Below are 16,692 nucleotides of genomic sequence, written 5' to 3'. Positions count from 1 at the left end.
GGTTTGCCTGGGCTTTTGTTGCATAGTGCAGCGTGTAAGCAAACACCGAATTGTTCGGAGTGGAACAATGTTAATGAGGTCACTTCTGCATCGTGGCATGATAGATAACGTGCAGAATAATCTACCGGTTTAGTAATTTGATTTGCTGGCTATTATGTTGTTGCATGGCCGTAATTCTCCATAAGAACTGCCTTCCATATCCTCCTTAATCTATAAATCTCCTCCACTCATTGCATTAGTGGCTTGAGTAGTTGCTGCTTTTTTTCTTTCTGCCAGCATTCGCTGTTTTGTTCGTGCATCCTTCTTATAGCTTTTCCTTAATTTCTAATAATGTTCAGCTTCTTCACTTTCTCAGAACTTGCACAGCTCACTGTGTAATCTCTCCCTTGCGCTTTGCTTAGCAGAGTGTAAACGCATGACCAGGATGGCATTCCCTGTACTGCAAGGGCTGTAGTTAGGGTCTTTTTGTTCTGGTTTGCATCACGGTGCTGCCTAGATGCTCCAAGCACCACCGTGTTGACACTCGGAGGAGCTCACTTGCATCCTCAAAAACCTGAGAACAGAATTTCAGCACTCCAAAATGAGTGTAGCTGTGTGTGAGGACGGCCATAAAAGCAGTGTGGATGTGCTCCACTGTGCCTTGGCATGTTGGCAGGTTGTCTGGGGGCTGTTTCTCTCTTGCCCCAGTTGTGGGACTGTCCTAAGCAGGAGCTCTGGCTGCAGCTGTTTGGCTATAGCTGTGTCTTCCACGGAGGCACTCGAGTGTTGGCACCTGAGCAGATGAGACACGTGGCTGGGGAAAGCTGTGCAGCTCTGCTACCATCACCTCCTCTTGGAAAACCATTCACTGCTGAGCACAAGCAGCTCAGAGCACTTCAATCGTGAAGGCCAAAACCAAGTTCAGTTTCATGCCAGCATCTTCTCCCTTGTCTTTTTTTCCCCTTGTAGCCTGCTCATCTAGTGAGACAGGTCATCTCTGACAGGTGGAGACCATGATGGTCTTTGGCACCTCTCAGTTATACTCTGAGTATGTAACTGTGCAGATTCTGCTCTTACAGCACAAACAGACCAACCTGCATGCAAATGTAGCTTATGTGGTAGTGCTTGGGACGTCTGGAGTGTGTGTGCACCAATGTGTTGGGTTGTGCCCTGTATAGCTTCCCAAATGCTGGTGTGGCTGTGTGATGAGCTGGGCTGATCCAGCCTAGATGTTTTTGTTTTGTTTTTGTCCAACTGTACTCGTTGCTTGGTTTTAACCCAAGTTGTTTCTCGGTTCAATTCTGGTATTGCCAGCATGAGAGAAGTGCCAGAGGGGCAGGAACAAGCAGCAGATGAGCTGGACTGGCTTCCTTCACCTGTAGATGCAGCTCAGCGTGGTTTTGCTACTTCAGCTTTGTGTACTCAGTAGGACACTACAGAAGTCATTTATATTCTGCATGAGGTGAATGTCGTTTTGGAAAGTGGCCATATTCTGCTGATCTATGGGAGTGATACTGGTGTTATTAAAAAATATATATATGATCTTCCCCGAAGATTTTCCCCGTGCAGTGCTGCTCTTTGATATGCTCATACTCGACAGAAGCCTTACACCTGAAAAGGAAGCCCCACGTGGACTTGTGTAAGAAAAGCCTTCAGTGAGGTGTTACATGAAGAGGAGAAAAGGAGCCTGACGGGAAGTGTGGAAATGCCCCAGGAGGAGCATTGTCTTTTTAGCTGACAGAGGCTTCTTTGAAGCACAATGGATTCTTGCTGCTAGTTTTCGGATACTTTTTGGATGACATTTCACAACTTGCAGGTGTCTCGGATTGATAGCAGCGTGATACCAGCTCACTGCTAGGCTTTTTTGAAGTTTGAGTGCTGCAGTGGACCAAACACTTGGTGAGGAAAGCCAGATGCCTTCCCCTGGGCAATTATGAACCATCGCTGCTACCATTGTAACTCTGGAGAAGGTCATGAAATTATCCATCTCTTGTACCATTAGCAATGTATGATAGCAACGAAGGTGATATTTGTTGCTTTTTTGGTCTGTCTAGCTGCTCTGAGGTTGGAATTATTTGGAGACTTAACTTTGAAGAGGACCTTGATGATCAAAGGGAAAAATTAAACCGGGTATTTCACCCGATGTGCAGTCTCTTACTGCCGTGAGAACCCTTCTCACTTCCTAAGATTTTTAAGGGATGCCTGTGACTAAGCCCGCCTCGCTTTCCGTGCTGACAGTGCTCTGTGTCCTGTCCACAGGAGTGCCCAAAATGCCATGTCACCATCGAGAAGGACGGGGGCTGCAACCACATGGTCTGTCGGAACCAGAACTGCAAAGCTGAGTTCTGCTGGGTGTGTCTGGGCCCCTGGGAGCCCCATGGATCTGCCTGGTGAGTTCAGAAGCGTGGTGGGAAGGCGAGGCAGCCACGAGAGAACCTGCATCGAGTTTTGAATTGAACTCTGTGGCATCGGTGTCCCCGTTACAGGTACAACTGCAATCGTTACAACGAGGATGATGCAAAGGCAGCAAGGGATGCACAGGAGGTGAGTCCATAACCTTTGGCGGTGAGGGAGCTCCGCAGCTCTGTGCATGCTTTTAGGCTTTCTGTAAACCTGTAAACCAGCCGCGAGGAATTTCCTGGATTTGGGCACGAAGCCAAAAGACAGTTATGTTCACCAGCAGCTTTGAATTCTTGCCTTGCGCTGGGTGGGGGGAAGGTTCAAAATCACTTCAGTGCAGCGTAGAGAACTTGTTAACTCAGTTGTTATCTGTCATGCTGCCTTGCCTGTTTTATAGCAGCTCCTGCATGAAGTCGTCATAATGCTGTGGGTCTGAGACAGCAATCCCAACGCCCTTTGGAAAATGCTCTTCACTGCAAAGTTCTTAGTGCTAATCCCGAGGAGTTTAAACACAGCAGACCTTTTGAATGTAAATAGAGTAGACTTCAGTTGTTCCAATACCTATACTTGGAGGCCTGACAGAAGTAGAAATTGGGAGTGAAGCTGCAGCTACCTTGAACTGCTTTGTGAATATGGCTAGCAGAGCCAAAGTCTCTTTTAATGGGGAGGGATTGCACGCTGTGTGCTGCAGCTTGCAGAAATCCATTTCCTGCATCTCTGTCAAAGTACCGTTACAGCCAAGAACCAAAGTATTTCCTGCAGCCCCTCCTCCTGCAGATCGGGATGACTTTGGCTGGCGTGTGCTACCTTTGTACATCCACTCTGCAAGTTTAACCATGCCCATGTTGTCCTTGTTTTCAGCTGATCTGTCAGTGAGAAGAAAATAAGATTAATGGCTGTGTATTGAGTCATCTTGGTTCTCTTGTGCTACTTAGCACATCGCGTCTTTCCCCTGCTCTGTAATCGACATGCCTAGGCAACCTAAGGTTGCCCTCTTAACACAAGCACAATAATTGTTTAATTAGAATTCTTTATTAGCCAAAAAAGGAAAATCTGCTCCTGGCTGTCTGTTATGACACTGGAAGCATTTAGGTCCTTGTAACTTGAGAGGGGAGGCTGAAATTAAAACAAAAAAGCTTTAGGCTTCAGCAATGTGATTTCAATTACTTTCAAGGTTGGGAGTGAGGATGCTGCAGCTGTGCTAGGAAGTCCCCTGCATGACAGGGAGCTGCAGAGGGTCTGGCCTCTCCTCTGTGCACAATGTCAGGGTTAACAGTGCCGCACAAAGTGGCGCCGTCTGAATCTGGCCAACGTGTGAGGAGAGGAAACACCTTTGGAAAGGAAGCTCATTCTCAGGGTCAGGAAGAGCTTTGTGAAGGGCTTACTTCTCTTGCAGCCATTACTTTGTTTTAACTATTTGTTCTCTTTTTCCCTAATGGGAATTAACACAGCGATCCAGAGCAGCCCTGCAGAGGTACCTATTCTACTGCAACCGCTATATGAACCACATGCAGAGCCTGCGCTTTGAGCACAAGCTCTATGCTCAGGTGAAGCAGAAAATGGAGGAGATGCAGCAGCACAACATGTCATGGATCGAGGTGCAGTTCCTGAAGAAAGCAGTCGACGTCCTCTGCCAGTGTCGTGCCACACTCATGTACACTTACGTCTTTGCCTTCTACCTCAAAAAGAATAATCAGTCCATTATCTTTGAGGTAGGAGAAAACATGATTGTCAGGAGTTCAGATCACAAAGATAAGTGGCATAGGGGTGTAGCGCTTGGAGAAGCTGTTGTCCCCAGTTGTACAGAAGTGAGTCGTTCTAAATATTGTTGTCTGTAAATGCCCTGCTAGGCATTTTGTAGATCCTCTGCTGGAGGATGAAATACTGCTACTTGTTGCTGCACTCTGAGGGGAAAAAAAAAAAAAGTATTGGGGTTCTGGCTTGAACTGGCAAAAGAATGCATTAAACTTAACGCCAGTGTTTTGCCTTTCCCTGGTGCTGACTTTTTTGCAAGGGCACTACCATTAAAATTGCTCTTGACAACCTACACAGTCTGTTTCACCCGTGAAGCTGTATTGACTGTTTAAGGTTTACAGCAATCCTTCACTGGTCTATGTGCAGAACTTAAGCATAAGGCTTCTGGGCTGTGTGGTCAGGGTGCACCAAACTACTGAACAGTAGTCAAAGCTGTATGTACCAGGAGTCAGTACAGCTGTGCCAATGCTGGGGGGGGGTGTGGAAATAGACTTAAGGGCATAATGGGAGACCATTTGGCTTGTACTGCAATGTAGTAGTAAGGAAAAGATTCCTTAGACTTGCCAGGATATTGCAGATCGAGGGAGGAATAGGGCTTGCTGGGAGATGTAACGGTTCTCTTCTGATCAAATGAAGTTTCTGCTTTTTCAGTCACAGTGCTCAGAGCAGGTTACTGCAGTGTTACATGGTTTATATCTCACCCTGTTCTTTTTTTTTTACTTTGGTTGGATTGACAGAAAAATCTTCCCTTCCATCTAAAAACACTTTTTTTTTTGTCTTTGCAGAATAACCAAGCAGACTTAGAGAATGCTACAGAGGTGCTTTCTGGGTACCTTGAGCGAGATATCTCCCAAGATTCGCTGCAAGACATAAAGCAGAAAGTACAGGATAAGTACAGGTTTGTTTCTGAAAAATCCTCGTATCTCAAAGCTGCTCTAGCACCTGTAATGCCTTCTCCTGTGGTGGGTAGCAGCATGTATTTGCCAAGTTACTGTTTTCTCCAGAGTCATGTCCCTGGGAAGCTGTTTGCTGTTGGCCCTCTGCCATACATTGTGATCATCAGCCTGTCCCTGGGCATCTCAGAACAGCAGTGTCCTGTGCCAGAGCCTGAAATTGCTGGCAGTGAAGCCCTCGTGCAGGGGGCTTCACAGCTGCTGGCAGTGTGTTTTTGTGCCCCTGCTGGGACCAGCCCTCAGGGGAGGTGGCTCCTAGCTCTTCTTTGCATCTGCTCTGCTGAGCAGTAGCTAGAAGGTTCAAGCCCTGAACAGAAAAATCTTGTGACCAAAAGCAAAGGCTCTTCATGCGCTACAGAGAAGGAGCACTGGGGAGTGGCCAGGACCTGCCAAAGGAAAACAAGGAGTGACTTTGTTGTTCCCAACCAACAACTTTGGCCTAGGTTGCATTGCCATAAGAAAGCAGACAGCTCTTCTCATTGTCTTGCTTGCACAGTGTGTCCCCCGAGCAAAAAGTGGGTGCAAAAAAGCTGTACTGAAGAAGAAGGAGAGAGTAACCTCTTCAGCCCTGAAAGGGAGCAGAAGTGGGGCCCAGGTGACAGAAATGCCAGTGCTTTTTACGGTCCCTGGGGAATCGCTTCTGCACAGTGGAAAATTTCAAAGCTGTAAATGTGGATGAGTCACAGGATTATGGCTTGCATTTTTTTGAGGCATTTTGCCAAAGTCGCTAAACTTGTCGTGTCTAGGTTGGGGGCAAAAAAAAAAAATAAATGCCCAAGTAGGGTAAGCTTTAGTGATTAAGGAATGCTGGGGAGTGGAAGAAGCAGCCATTAACTCACAGTGGGCCTGTGGCCAATTTTGCCAAAGGGTCTGGCAGCAGGGCTGGGACTGGACAAGGCTTTCAGACTTCCTCTTTGGATAAGTTTTGTAACTTAGCCTTTAAAATGGCCGCTAAGTTGGAACCTCAGCTCAAGCAGCTGTTTGCTTTGTTTCTGTGAAACTGGATGCCCTTCTAGGGATGGCTACAGCTATCCAGAAGAAATTAAAAATTGTATAGGTTGAATTGCCTGACAACATATATCCTCAGTCTGCCTTCAAGTTTCTGGGAAAACAGTATGCATCTGTCAAGCCTGTGCAGGTCCCTAATTAACTAGTTCAGTCATGTCTTAATCATGTCCTGCGCAGTGCTCTTTGTGTACTGGTTACAGTGATGCAAGATTGAGACCAAGGATGTTATCAAGGTGGTCAGATGGGGTTTAAAAGACTGGGAAACTGATTTCCTAGCTTGCAAAGATATTTCTAGAAAACAGAATTGACCCTCTCATCGACAACAAAATAACTGAAGTTGGGAAAGCAGTTATCGTGCATGTTCTTTATTGCATGCTTTGTAAAAATCAGTGGGACTTGGTGTACGAGGACGTGTGTTGCAACAGCTGATGGCAGGGAGAAGAGCCAGAACAGTTTTATTCAGATAAATCTGTTGATCTGATCTGATACTGAATGCTAACAGTATTAGGGCATTAAACATTTGAGTTCAGGCTGCTATGATGTACTTGCACTCCTGCCTACGTGTTGGCATGTGCTATGCTTGGATAGCTTTCTGTTAGGGTCTCCTGCACTGTGCTGGGGGGCTCCTCCTGTGCCTCTGCTGGGCAGCTCCTTTTAGTGAGCAGAGGGACATGCTCCACTGGAAGGGGTTTAGTCCAGAATTGCCTGCTGCTTATTTATAATTTGCTTTTGGAACCTGAATATTTTAAACGTTTCTCTGCTTTTATCTTTTTAGTTGGCTAACGCACCTGAAATGAACATGGCATCTTTTGATATGTTCCTATGATATCCCTTTTCCTCACTATCATTGATCCTGGTAGGACTGTACCTAACTCTGGGATCAGCTTTATTTGCAGCTTTGTCAGTTTAAGTGTGTAGGTGGGAAGACCTTGCAGGGCATAGCGCCCCTCTGAGGCGCAGGAGCTGTGGGGTGAGACCTGCCCTCCAGCCAGGCCAGTGCCCTTTTTGTAGCCATCTCTCAATGCTCTACCACTTCCATCTCTACAGGGATTTTGGAGGGGAGTAAAACAGGGTCAGCATTCCAGGGTTTTGCCCAGCTAGCTCCTGGAATTGTGTATATACAGCTCAGTGAGCAGGCATCAGCACACCTTTGAGGAGAGTTCCCTCCTGTTGCAGGTGTCACCACTAACCTGTGCTCTAGCTTCTGCAAATTGCAGCCACCCCTTCCTCATTTTTCAGTTATCAAAGCAGATTTCTCAGTTCTAGGGGCTTTGGGGATACTTTTGCACAGGAAACTATAAATTTGCATGGTTTTCCACCTAGGGACCTGAAGTGAGTGACTGGAGTAGCTGAAGTCTTAATTAGTGCTGTTAACTGGCTACAGATACAAAGCCCTTCTCTGGGGATCTCCCCTTTGGAAGCAAGGCTTAATGTAGGTTTGCATTACTCAATGCCTGGGATGAGCTGTGCCTCCTAACCTGTCTTTTCTGTGCTGTCCCCCTTTGCTGCAGATACTGCGAGAGTCGACGAAGGGTTTTGTTGCAGCACGTGCATGAAGGCTACGAGAAGGACCTGTGGGAGTACATTGAGGACTGAGACTGGCCCCGCATAAAACGAACTCTGAAACCTTTACCATCTAGAGTGCTCATGCGATAAAAATAAAAACACACACAAGGCACTACGCCTGTTACACCGCTGGTCTGTAGTACCGGGATTCTGTTTTGTTAACAGAAAATTTAAGTAAATTATATTGTAATAAAAAAGGTAGATAAACCATTGTACAACAGTATTCTAGGCGGCCAATAAGAGTGTGACAGACGCACTAAAAAAAAAAAACCCTCCAACTTTAACTTGTAACGTAGCTTCATTCTCCAAGCCGACTCCTTTTTCTTTTCTATCTTTCTTTTCCTGTGTGTAGTACAGATGAAATTTAAACCAATTTCTTGACACTGCTTTTCATGTCCAAACCAGCCATTTTGATGTACTTTGGTAAGGGGGGATGTCTCTCCCGCCCCCCTCCTCCTCTCTGCCACCCAAGTACACGGATGAATGTCGATTTGGCTCCTTGTAAAGGTGATTCTTGGGGAGGGGAGGAGGGGGGTACACAGCAAGGAAAAAAAATTTGTATATGACTTTTAAAACAAAAAGAGGACAACACAGTATTTTTCAAAGTTGTATATAGCGCATATGCATGGACAAAGAGCAAGCGTGGCACGTGTTTGCATAATGTTTAATTACAAAAAAATATTTATTCTTTAAAAATCTTCAAGATTATGTCTATTTGCTGTGCATTTTCTTTCAGTTTGATTTTTTTTTTGTTTTGTTCTGTTTTCCCTGTGATGGGGTGGGGGAAGCGTGTGCTGGTGTAGTGACTTTTTTTGAAGGCTTTAGCCAGAGAAGTGGGGTTTCTCCTCTTCCTGCAGTTCCTTTACAGCCATGGCCTCTGTGGTTTTGTGTGTACCTATTGCTGGCGACGGACCCGTCCCCTCACGCTCAGCTCCTGACACTCGGTAACCCGGTGTGCACCGCATTAGTGACGAATGTACATTGTGGTTCAGGATGCTTTGCCTTTTTTTCCTTTTTTTTTTCTCTCCCCACATTGGTACTGCTTGGCCTGCCCAAATCAGACTCAGCTGTTCCCATCCATGCACGCAGGACACGCACTCTGAACCTGGAGGAAGTGTGTGTATGTGTGTGGTTAGAGTTGTTTTTTTTTTTTTTTTTTTAATTTTCCTTAGTTCTGAGGCAGGAAATGGAGGGGTATGTTGCACCACTTCTCAAAAGATTCTTGCAAGATTTCGGCTGTGGATCTCCTCTCCCTCCCCCTTTCATCTGTCAAATGGAGCGTTCCTTGCTGTTAAGTTTCACTTACATTATAACGAGTCGTAACATTGAAAAGGAAAGATGATGGAATTGTCTTTGTGTTTGTTTTGGGCTCGATTACTGGGCATACTGTCCTGGCAAATATTTAACACTCCATCTAGTGCAGTAGAAATTGAAATCAGTGGGGGTATTTTTCAATTAAAAGGGGAAAGAACTAATGAGTTAGCTACTGAGTCCATTTTTATGATTTCTGTAACAAGAGCTATGTTAAAGTAAACAATTGGTGGTGGTTTTATTAAATTTACTCCTGTATAGGAACTCCTCCTGTGGTATTTTTCGCCAGGCTAGTGTCCGATGAGCTCTGCCAGCCTCGAGGGGGAAAAATGGCAAAGGGGCAGCTCGCAGGCAGGGTGGTGATGTGAAATGCAGTCACTTTATTTTATTTGCTCCCTGTGGATGCCGATACCCACACCTCACACGTTTCCTGCTGCGACTCGAGTGCTGGCGGGTGAGGGGTGGGACGATGCAGACGTGTTTGTGCCTACCACCATGGCAGTGGCTACTTGGGCTTCAACTATTCAAAATACATATTAAAATGCCTCCGTAAAATGTCTGCTCCGGGAGCAGTGTGGTTTGAGCGAGGCTGAGCCTTCACCCTTGAATTTTACTCAGCATTTCCCAAACCGTGTACTCCAGCCCTAGGGCTTCTGCTCCTGAAGGGAAAACCCAGCTGTTGTTTGATCCTAATCACAATCAGGAGCCGGTCACGTCTTTTAAATACTTCTTAAAGCCGGGGGCGGGCAGGGCGACGCGTTTATATCAAACAGCGACCCCTTTCTAGGAGGGGCTCCCCTCAGGAGCCGCGAGCCCCCCTCAGCCCGCGGGCGGGAGCCGGCTCCATCCCCGCCGCCTTCCCGTCGGGCTCCGCGCGGCGCCGCTGCCGCCATGGCGGGCCCGGCGCCGGAACTGGGCCGCGCCGTAACCCCGGCAACGGCGCCGCCCGCCCGCCGCCGCCATGGCGGAGCCGCAGGCCCGGCCGGTGAGGGGCTGAGGGGGGGTGGGCGGGGGAGCGGCCCGGGCTTAAAAAAAACACCGAATTTAAGGGGATGAGGGGGTGGGAGGACGCCTCCCGGCGCTTCTTGAGGCGATTTGAAGGGTTTTTAGGCGTTCCGTGAGGGGAATGATGGCGGGATTGGCTTAAATCTCGCTCTCAGGGGGGTGGGGAGGTATCAACAGGGCAGGGGGAGGGGGAAATGAGGTGGTTTGTGGGGCCGGCCGCTGCCACATGGGGTGGCCAAACGAGGGGTGTTTGGGGAGGTGGGAGATGAGGAACGGGAGAAGCCACTGAGCGGCACTCGGGGGTGATGTGTTGGTTAAAAAAAAAACACTGAAAATATATCAAAAAGAAGCTCTCTGCACTCATTACTGCTGCTTGGGAAGAAAATCTTGGGGATAGGTAGCTCTGCGAAAGGACCGACGCTACGCTTCCCATTGACAACCAGAAAAGTGACTAAATATTAAAAATTAAGAAACGAAGCTGGCCAGAGCCAGAAAACTAGACCTAAAAATGTTCCGAAAGCACTGAAAGGAACGAGTAGGTAGGCTGAAAGTCCACCCTAACAAAATAAAATGTTAAGGTGGGACAGGCCTGTAAAATCCTGTAAGAAGAGGAACGAGGACTGTCTGAGGACTGTTCCCTGTGAGACTTGGAAGGCAAAAATGAAAATATTTCCCCTGGGTGATCCTGGGTAACTTCTGTGAGTGCTCGATTTTGATGTACAGTAAGAAAAATTCCCCACTGGGTTTATTTCCAGGGGCTGCGAGCTGTGGGCAGTGTGTGTGGGGTGAGGTTTGCTGCCCTGTGTGGCACGGCGTCGCTGTGCTCCCAAAGCGTTTGGTGCAGGGGTCTGCTCTCCATGTGCCTTTGGTTTTGCCCCTATGTTCTGGAGCATGCACTTGTTTTCCCTAAAAGACTGCATCTTTATGAAGAGTGATTAAACCTCTCCTCAAGAGAACCTCAAGGACTGGTTAGCAGCCTGCAGGCCTGTGGAGAATGCCCCTGCTGGGAAGAAGGCATTTGACTTTCTCTCCTCTTGCTCTGGGTGACTTCCACGTTGTCATTTCTCGACCAAGGCAGAATGCTGGGTGTTTAATTAGGTCACCTTGGCCCTAAATAAATCCTTTAAAGATGACCCCAAAACGCTTTAAGATGCACTGTGAAACTTACCTTTCTCTGGAGTGAGCTCCTCTCAGGTGTGGTCTGAGCCTGCACAGCCTTGTGCCTCTCATGTAGGTCAGTACAGAGGCTGTCTGTGATTTTCCTTCACTTCTCAGAACCACTTCGTTCAAATGAATTTTATAAATGTTTATAACACGCTTCTAAAATTTTGCCTTGTGATCTCCAAGTAGCGTCTTAAATGCTTGATTTTTTTTTTTAATGTAAACACATGCAATGTGATCACTTTTTGGAATCCTAATCAATAGCAGTGAACCTACAAAAACTGGATGATCCGTAAGACAAACAGGTTTATTTAATCTAACAGTGAGTGGAAATCTCAAATGAGCTATGGCTAGGGAAGATTAGTGCTTGGCAGGGCAGAGTTTGTCTAGCAGCAGCGATGCTATTTTTGTGCACTCTTTTGGGGTTTGCCGGTTGTCCTTTCTGATTATTTTGTGGAATGTGTCTTCAAGAAACCTTGCCTGGTGTATTTAATACTTCTCTTTTCTGTCTTTCTAGGTTTCTACATTGCCAGTGGCTAGAGAGCCTCCAAAACCCCATCCTAAAAGAGGTTTGTTTAAAGATACGATTGTGTTTCTTGGCAGGTTGATATTAAGATTTCTTCATAGTGTGTGCAGCTGTCTAGTAAGAAAGAAATGTCCACTGGGAAAAGACGAGGCTTTCCAGACTGCAAGCTGCTGAGTACTTTTTTTGTAGGGTCTATGTCAGCACTAGCTCAGTGCTTTTGCTGGCTAACTGATTGTACCTACAGGCTGCATCTTAGAATCTAACGGACTTTATTTTAGTGGTTACATACTTCTTGGCTTGCTAATGAGTTGATATTCATCTACCTTCTTAAATAATATGAGTGTTTTTGTCCTTTTTGGTTGTGTGTATACTTGCATTCTTCAGAATAATGTTTTGCTTTAAAAATGATCTTGGGAAACAAACATCATGTCTCGTCGATTTTTTGACATCACATTTTCTACATTTTGAAGTAAAAGCATGTGCAACTGGGATCAAACCAGTCAGGTTGTAACTGTTCTAACTCTAGATTTGTTTTTTCTTTGTTATATACCAAAATGGGTGTTAAGTCTCCAAGTATTTCTGAAATCTTGATTGAATCTGAACTAGATCAGTGGCATTTTGAGTTATTGAAATATTGAAATATTTGACTAAATCCTGATATTTTGTAAAGGGTCTTGTAAAGCCTGCAGTGCAGCTTGGTGGTGCAGCCGCTCCTTCCCCCTCTCCCCTAAATCTTGCGGGGTGACTTGCCCCAGTGCCCTCTGTTTCCTTCTCTGCAGTTCTCAGCTGTGCCCACGTTCCCCATACGGATCTGTTCATTGTAGAGACCTGCATACCTGTGATGTTTGGTTCTCTGCGTTTCCCTTACTCAAGCACCCCCAGGGCCCCATCAGCTCAGGTGATGATGAGGAGTGAGCTCTGCGGTGTTGCCAGAAGCCCAACATACTGACAGCACAAGTCGGAAGCAGTCCCCCTTTTCCTTTGCTGTTTAGTTCAGGGACGCTCAGGTAGGGAGCACTGCAGTTTGGCCTTTTTCTACCTGAATGTGTGGTGTTCCTGTCAGAGCACGCTTTGGGAGAAAGTATTCCATGTTTCTGTATCCCTCGTGATGGAGAATGCCCCGGTGGTAATGCTGGCATTAAAAAGAAGCTTGTTTGGCAACTGGGCATTGTGTTTTCTGCCTACAGGTGAAGTTCTTTGTCTTGCATGTAGGCACAGTGCTATAACTGGCCCTGGGAAGCTGGAAAAGCCTCTTTGCCTTTTTTTGGGGGAGGCCAGGCTAACCTAACCTAGCCCTGTATCCACCTACTGTTGTTGCCTTGGACAAGTGTGAGCCTCTGGTATGTTGCCTGGAGCTAAGACAAGGTTGCTACTGCTGCTGGCCAGTATGCAAGTAAAAATAAATCTAGAACTTTTATTTCCACCTGCAACTCTTTGGGGGCAGGGATGGCTGTCACTTCACAACAGTTAGTATGGCTTCCATGGAGGCACTGCTTGGTTCATCTCCATCCAGTTCTGTAAAGATTGTGACTGATTCCTTCATCTTCAGGAACCTCACCTTGTTCTGCCTTCTCATGCAAGCCACATCTATGATATTTTCCCTGACCCTGGGAGGCTGCGTCTGCTGCCTGTTTTTTCAGGACAGCATCCCCTTCAGCTCTCTAAATAAGACAGCTGCAAAGGGATCAGGCGGATGGTGTTTGCCGAGAGATGGACTATCACTCCGCGGCTCTTTCCTGGCGGGCTGAGGTCTATTAAATCAACTCTGCATAATTCATGAGCGAACGGAATAGCTGAGCAAGAAAGATGGGGCCGTCAACCTTACGAACGAGCCGCGGAGGTATGCTGGGTAGAAGCTGCCGTGCCTCTGTCAGCTTGCTTGTTAAACTGTCAGTCGCGAGCCTTCCTGCTTTTAAGTGCGCGCAATTTAATATTGATTGTTTGGGGGAGCGAACGGAGGCAGTTGTGACTTTCTTAATGGGACCGCTTTTGTGGATCCTGCCTGCCGTTTGATCAAGAGGCTGATTGACAGCCTCGAAACCGAGCCGGGTGCTTCTTTAAGAAGGGCCACCAACACTCCTTCAGGTTTTCAGGCTTCACGAAGAATTGTTTTGCGTCCGTCACCACCCAATATTCCTTCTGCCTCCTTGATTTGGCATGGGTGTTTGCACAGCTGTCTGCCAGAGGGGAAAATTGTAAATGAAATCCAACTGCTGGTGCCCCTGGGTCTCCCTTGTACGACTCTTGAGTCAAAATGAGCTAGCATGAAGACAAAAAGTCTAGCCTGTGACTTGTGTAATTATGTCTGGTTCTCGAGGTAAAGTGGGGCACCTCCAGTACCTGGCTCACCACAGGAAGTTCTTAAATGCTTTGGAAGCCTTTGCCATTTAATATTTGACTCTGTTGCCTTCCATACAGTGGGTAAAAGCTGATTTAAGCCTCCTGTTAATCTCTAGGAAATGAGGGCAGCTGCAAGATTTGTTATAGGGTGTGATGTAACTGTCCTGTGTGAGTATGATGCTGGGGATATGTTAGAGAGGAGAGGAAAAAATGAAAGTGATGTTGTATATTCTTCTGGGGACTTTGGCAGGGAAGAGTAGCATCTCTTACCTGTGACAGATTTTTTTTAAACAGGATTTTTTCTAGAATTTCTTAATGAAGTTTCTGTCCCTATGTAGTTTGGCTAAGGAGAGTTTTAGTAAACTTTAAGGAGCCAAGCAAATCTGCTTGGTGTGTTTGTGTGGAAGAGCTCTGCTAAAGTTATCTTAAACTGACATTTTTAAGCACTGAATGGTAACTTTCTGTTGCAGCGATCTGCCTTTATTATCTGCATTGCATTTTCAGGTGGGAGGTGAGAAAAACATTAGAATTAGTGCAAGCAGGTCGATGAGATATGAGACTGTGTGATACAATAGCATAGGGCCTTCTACAGGGGGTTTGGTGTGGATAAAATTTGTCCCTGAACAGAGCGTGTATTATAATAACTAAATAATGTCGTTGCATGCAGATGTAGTAGACTATGACCAAGTCATTGCTGAACCCTAACTGAAGTCATCGCAGTGGCTGGGTTCAGCTTGCCCGTGTTTGTCCTGGGCAGATGTAAGACATTAAATGGATGGTTCTGAAAATGTTGTCTCAGATTTGCAAAAAGTGATTTGAATGAGAAGCTACAAACGTGGATTTGTTGCTCAGCCAGAAGGAACACCGCACTTTCAGTCTGAATTGTGCAGAGGGGAACACGTCGAGTGCTGTCGAACTGCACAGCTGGAGGGTCCAGTGACTTCCCCTTGCTTCTGCCTGGTGCTTCTCACAGGGATGCTCCCTGTCCTGGGAGACAACTTAAAATGGAAAGTTGGAAGCAGTGTTTTGCACCCTGGCTGTTAAACAAGGCTAACTGTGAGATAAGAGGCAGAAATTGCTCTTCAATTAGCAGCTGTCGGGGCTGATGAGTCGATCAGGTGGCTGCGAAAGCCCGAGGGGTTTGGAGTGAAGAGAGCCCCTCCTGCAGGAAGGTCAGCCCAAAGGGAGAGCAGTGAGCATCCGCCAAGCGTGTAGGGGGTCTGCAGCAGGCTGTGGTGCTGCTGGGGAAAGGCACTGCAGCAATCAGGGTCGAAACCTCTGAACATAGCAATCTAAATTAAAGGGGGTGGCGGACGGCAAGCCCCACCGAGTATCTTGTAGCTGCGCTTGCTGACAACCATTATTCAGTAACTGACACGTTAGTAGCTAAAACCGTTCATTATTTTGTCCTTTACCCCCCGTGGGGAGAGCTCCTCTGAAAATCAATTCCCTTTGTTGCTACATCAAGATCCATAACTCTCCCTGTGTTGATATTTTCTCCCCAAGCAATTGGTGGTGGAATAAAGGAAGCTCTGTTCCTTGAAGCAACGTAGAGTTAATATCTGCCTGCTGAGATGGGGTTTTAATCTCCCTGCTGCATTTTAAATTAATCAGATATTTCCCCAAATGCTGAACTGGTTTTGAATTGAGCTCGACTGTCTCCCAGCTCTCCACTCCTTTTGCCACGCAGGCCAGTCAAGTCATTTTATGGTAACTGATAGTGCCGCAGCAGAGAAAGTCAACAATACAAGCTGGGAAAAGAGCTTTTATGGAACTTGAATTTATTTCCCTTTGTCATGAAAAATATTATTTAGAAAGCAAGTTCTGGGCTCTCGTGTTAGTCTAATAACAGTTCAGAGGTTAATGGATTTGCATTTGGATTTCTACACAAATATTAGACCCTAGCTTTTGCAGAGATACAGTGATGGATTTTTAATAACAGGATAGAATCCTAAAATCCTAAATCCTAAAAAAAACCCCTAACATATTAAATACACTGTAGAAAAATAAAGTGGAATACACTTGAGTTACTGGAAAAACGTGGGCCAGAAGCCCTTAAGACTGTGAAGAAGGCGATTCTGAATTGTTACCAACCCTGCTACGCGTACCCAAGGATGGGGCAGGTTGATAATATTCAAAGAGAAAATCTCCCACTTGAGAATTGCAAAAGGATTAGCAAGGATTAAGTGTTCTCCCCAGTCTGGGGCATTAGGATATTTTTTGGATCCATTGTAGGTATGATTTTTCTAATGTTTATAGCAAAGGAATTCTGCTTTGGATTAGCTGTGACCTTTGGCAAAGTGCTTCAGCTTTGTTTTTTAACATTTATCAAAGAGAAGATTGGTCTAACGTTCAGTGACAGCGTTTGGATGCTGCAGGTTTTCAGTTAACAAAACATTTGGAGACGTTCAGTGAAAAATATTACATAAATGTAATATACTGCAGAGTACTACTTGACCTGTTTGAGTGCTGCTAAAGATAGTACTGAAGGGTGCAGGCAAGATGTACGGGCGTACCAGAAGGGAGAAATGTTGTGTTCCCTGCTCTGCTCTGCCCGCAGGGTGATTTAACACACTCATCGCTTCACATCAGAGCACTTCTGTAAAATCAGCCAGGTGTCTGGCTGTTTTCTGCCTGCTTCAAGGCTTGTGAGTCTTCATCTGATTTTTTTTTTTTTTTTTTTTTTGA

The 16,692-nt window shown here is 46.1% G+C and overlaps 2 protein-coding genes across 3 annotated transcripts in view; both read left to right on the top strand.

The window, feature by feature from the left end:
* The window catches only part of ARIH1 (ariadne RBR E3 ubiquitin protein ligase 1), a 54,388-nt gene extending 46,013 nt beyond the window's left edge, over positions 1-8,375 (top strand). The window contains exons 10-14 of the mRNA XM_027466213.3: positions 2,239-2,369; positions 2,466-2,523; positions 3,831-4,091; positions 4,920-5,032; positions 7,607-8,375. Coding sequence (XP_027322014.1) covers positions 2,239-2,369; positions 2,466-2,523; positions 3,831-4,091; positions 4,920-5,032; positions 7,607-7,691 — 648 coding nt within the window. The 3' untranslated portion in view covers positions 7,692-8,375. The remainder of the gene's footprint in view (positions 1-2,238; positions 2,370-2,465; positions 2,524-3,830; positions 4,092-4,919; positions 5,033-7,606) is intronic.
* Positions 8,376-9,833: 1,458 nt separating this feature from the next.
* BBS4 (Bardet-Biedl syndrome 4) overlaps positions 9,834-16,692 on the top strand; it is a 40,028-nt gene continuing 33,169 nt past the window's right edge. Inside the window, exons 1-2 of one of the 2 annotated variants that reach the window (XM_027466209.3) lie at positions 9,834-9,957; positions 11,656-11,707. In XM_027466209.3, coding sequence (XP_027322010.1) covers positions 9,934-9,957; positions 11,656-11,707 — 76 coding nt within the window. In that variant the 5' untranslated portion in view covers positions 9,834-9,933. Of the gene's footprint in view, positions 9,958-11,655; positions 11,708-16,692 lie in introns of those variants that run through there. The other variant, XM_021270662.4, reaches the window with a different exon arrangement.

Source organism: Anas platyrhynchos, chromosome 11 (assembly GCF_047663525.1).
Source record: "Anas platyrhynchos isolate ZD024472 breed Pekin duck chromosome 11, IASCAAS_PekinDuck_T2T, whole genome shotgun sequence".
In the NCBI taxonomy this organism is placed as follows: Eukaryota; Metazoa; Chordata; class Aves; order Anseriformes; family Anatidae; genus Anas; species Anas platyrhynchos.
The sequence above is the reverse complement of the archived record's forward strand: the minus strand, read 5'-3'. Positions and strand labels throughout refer to the sequence as shown.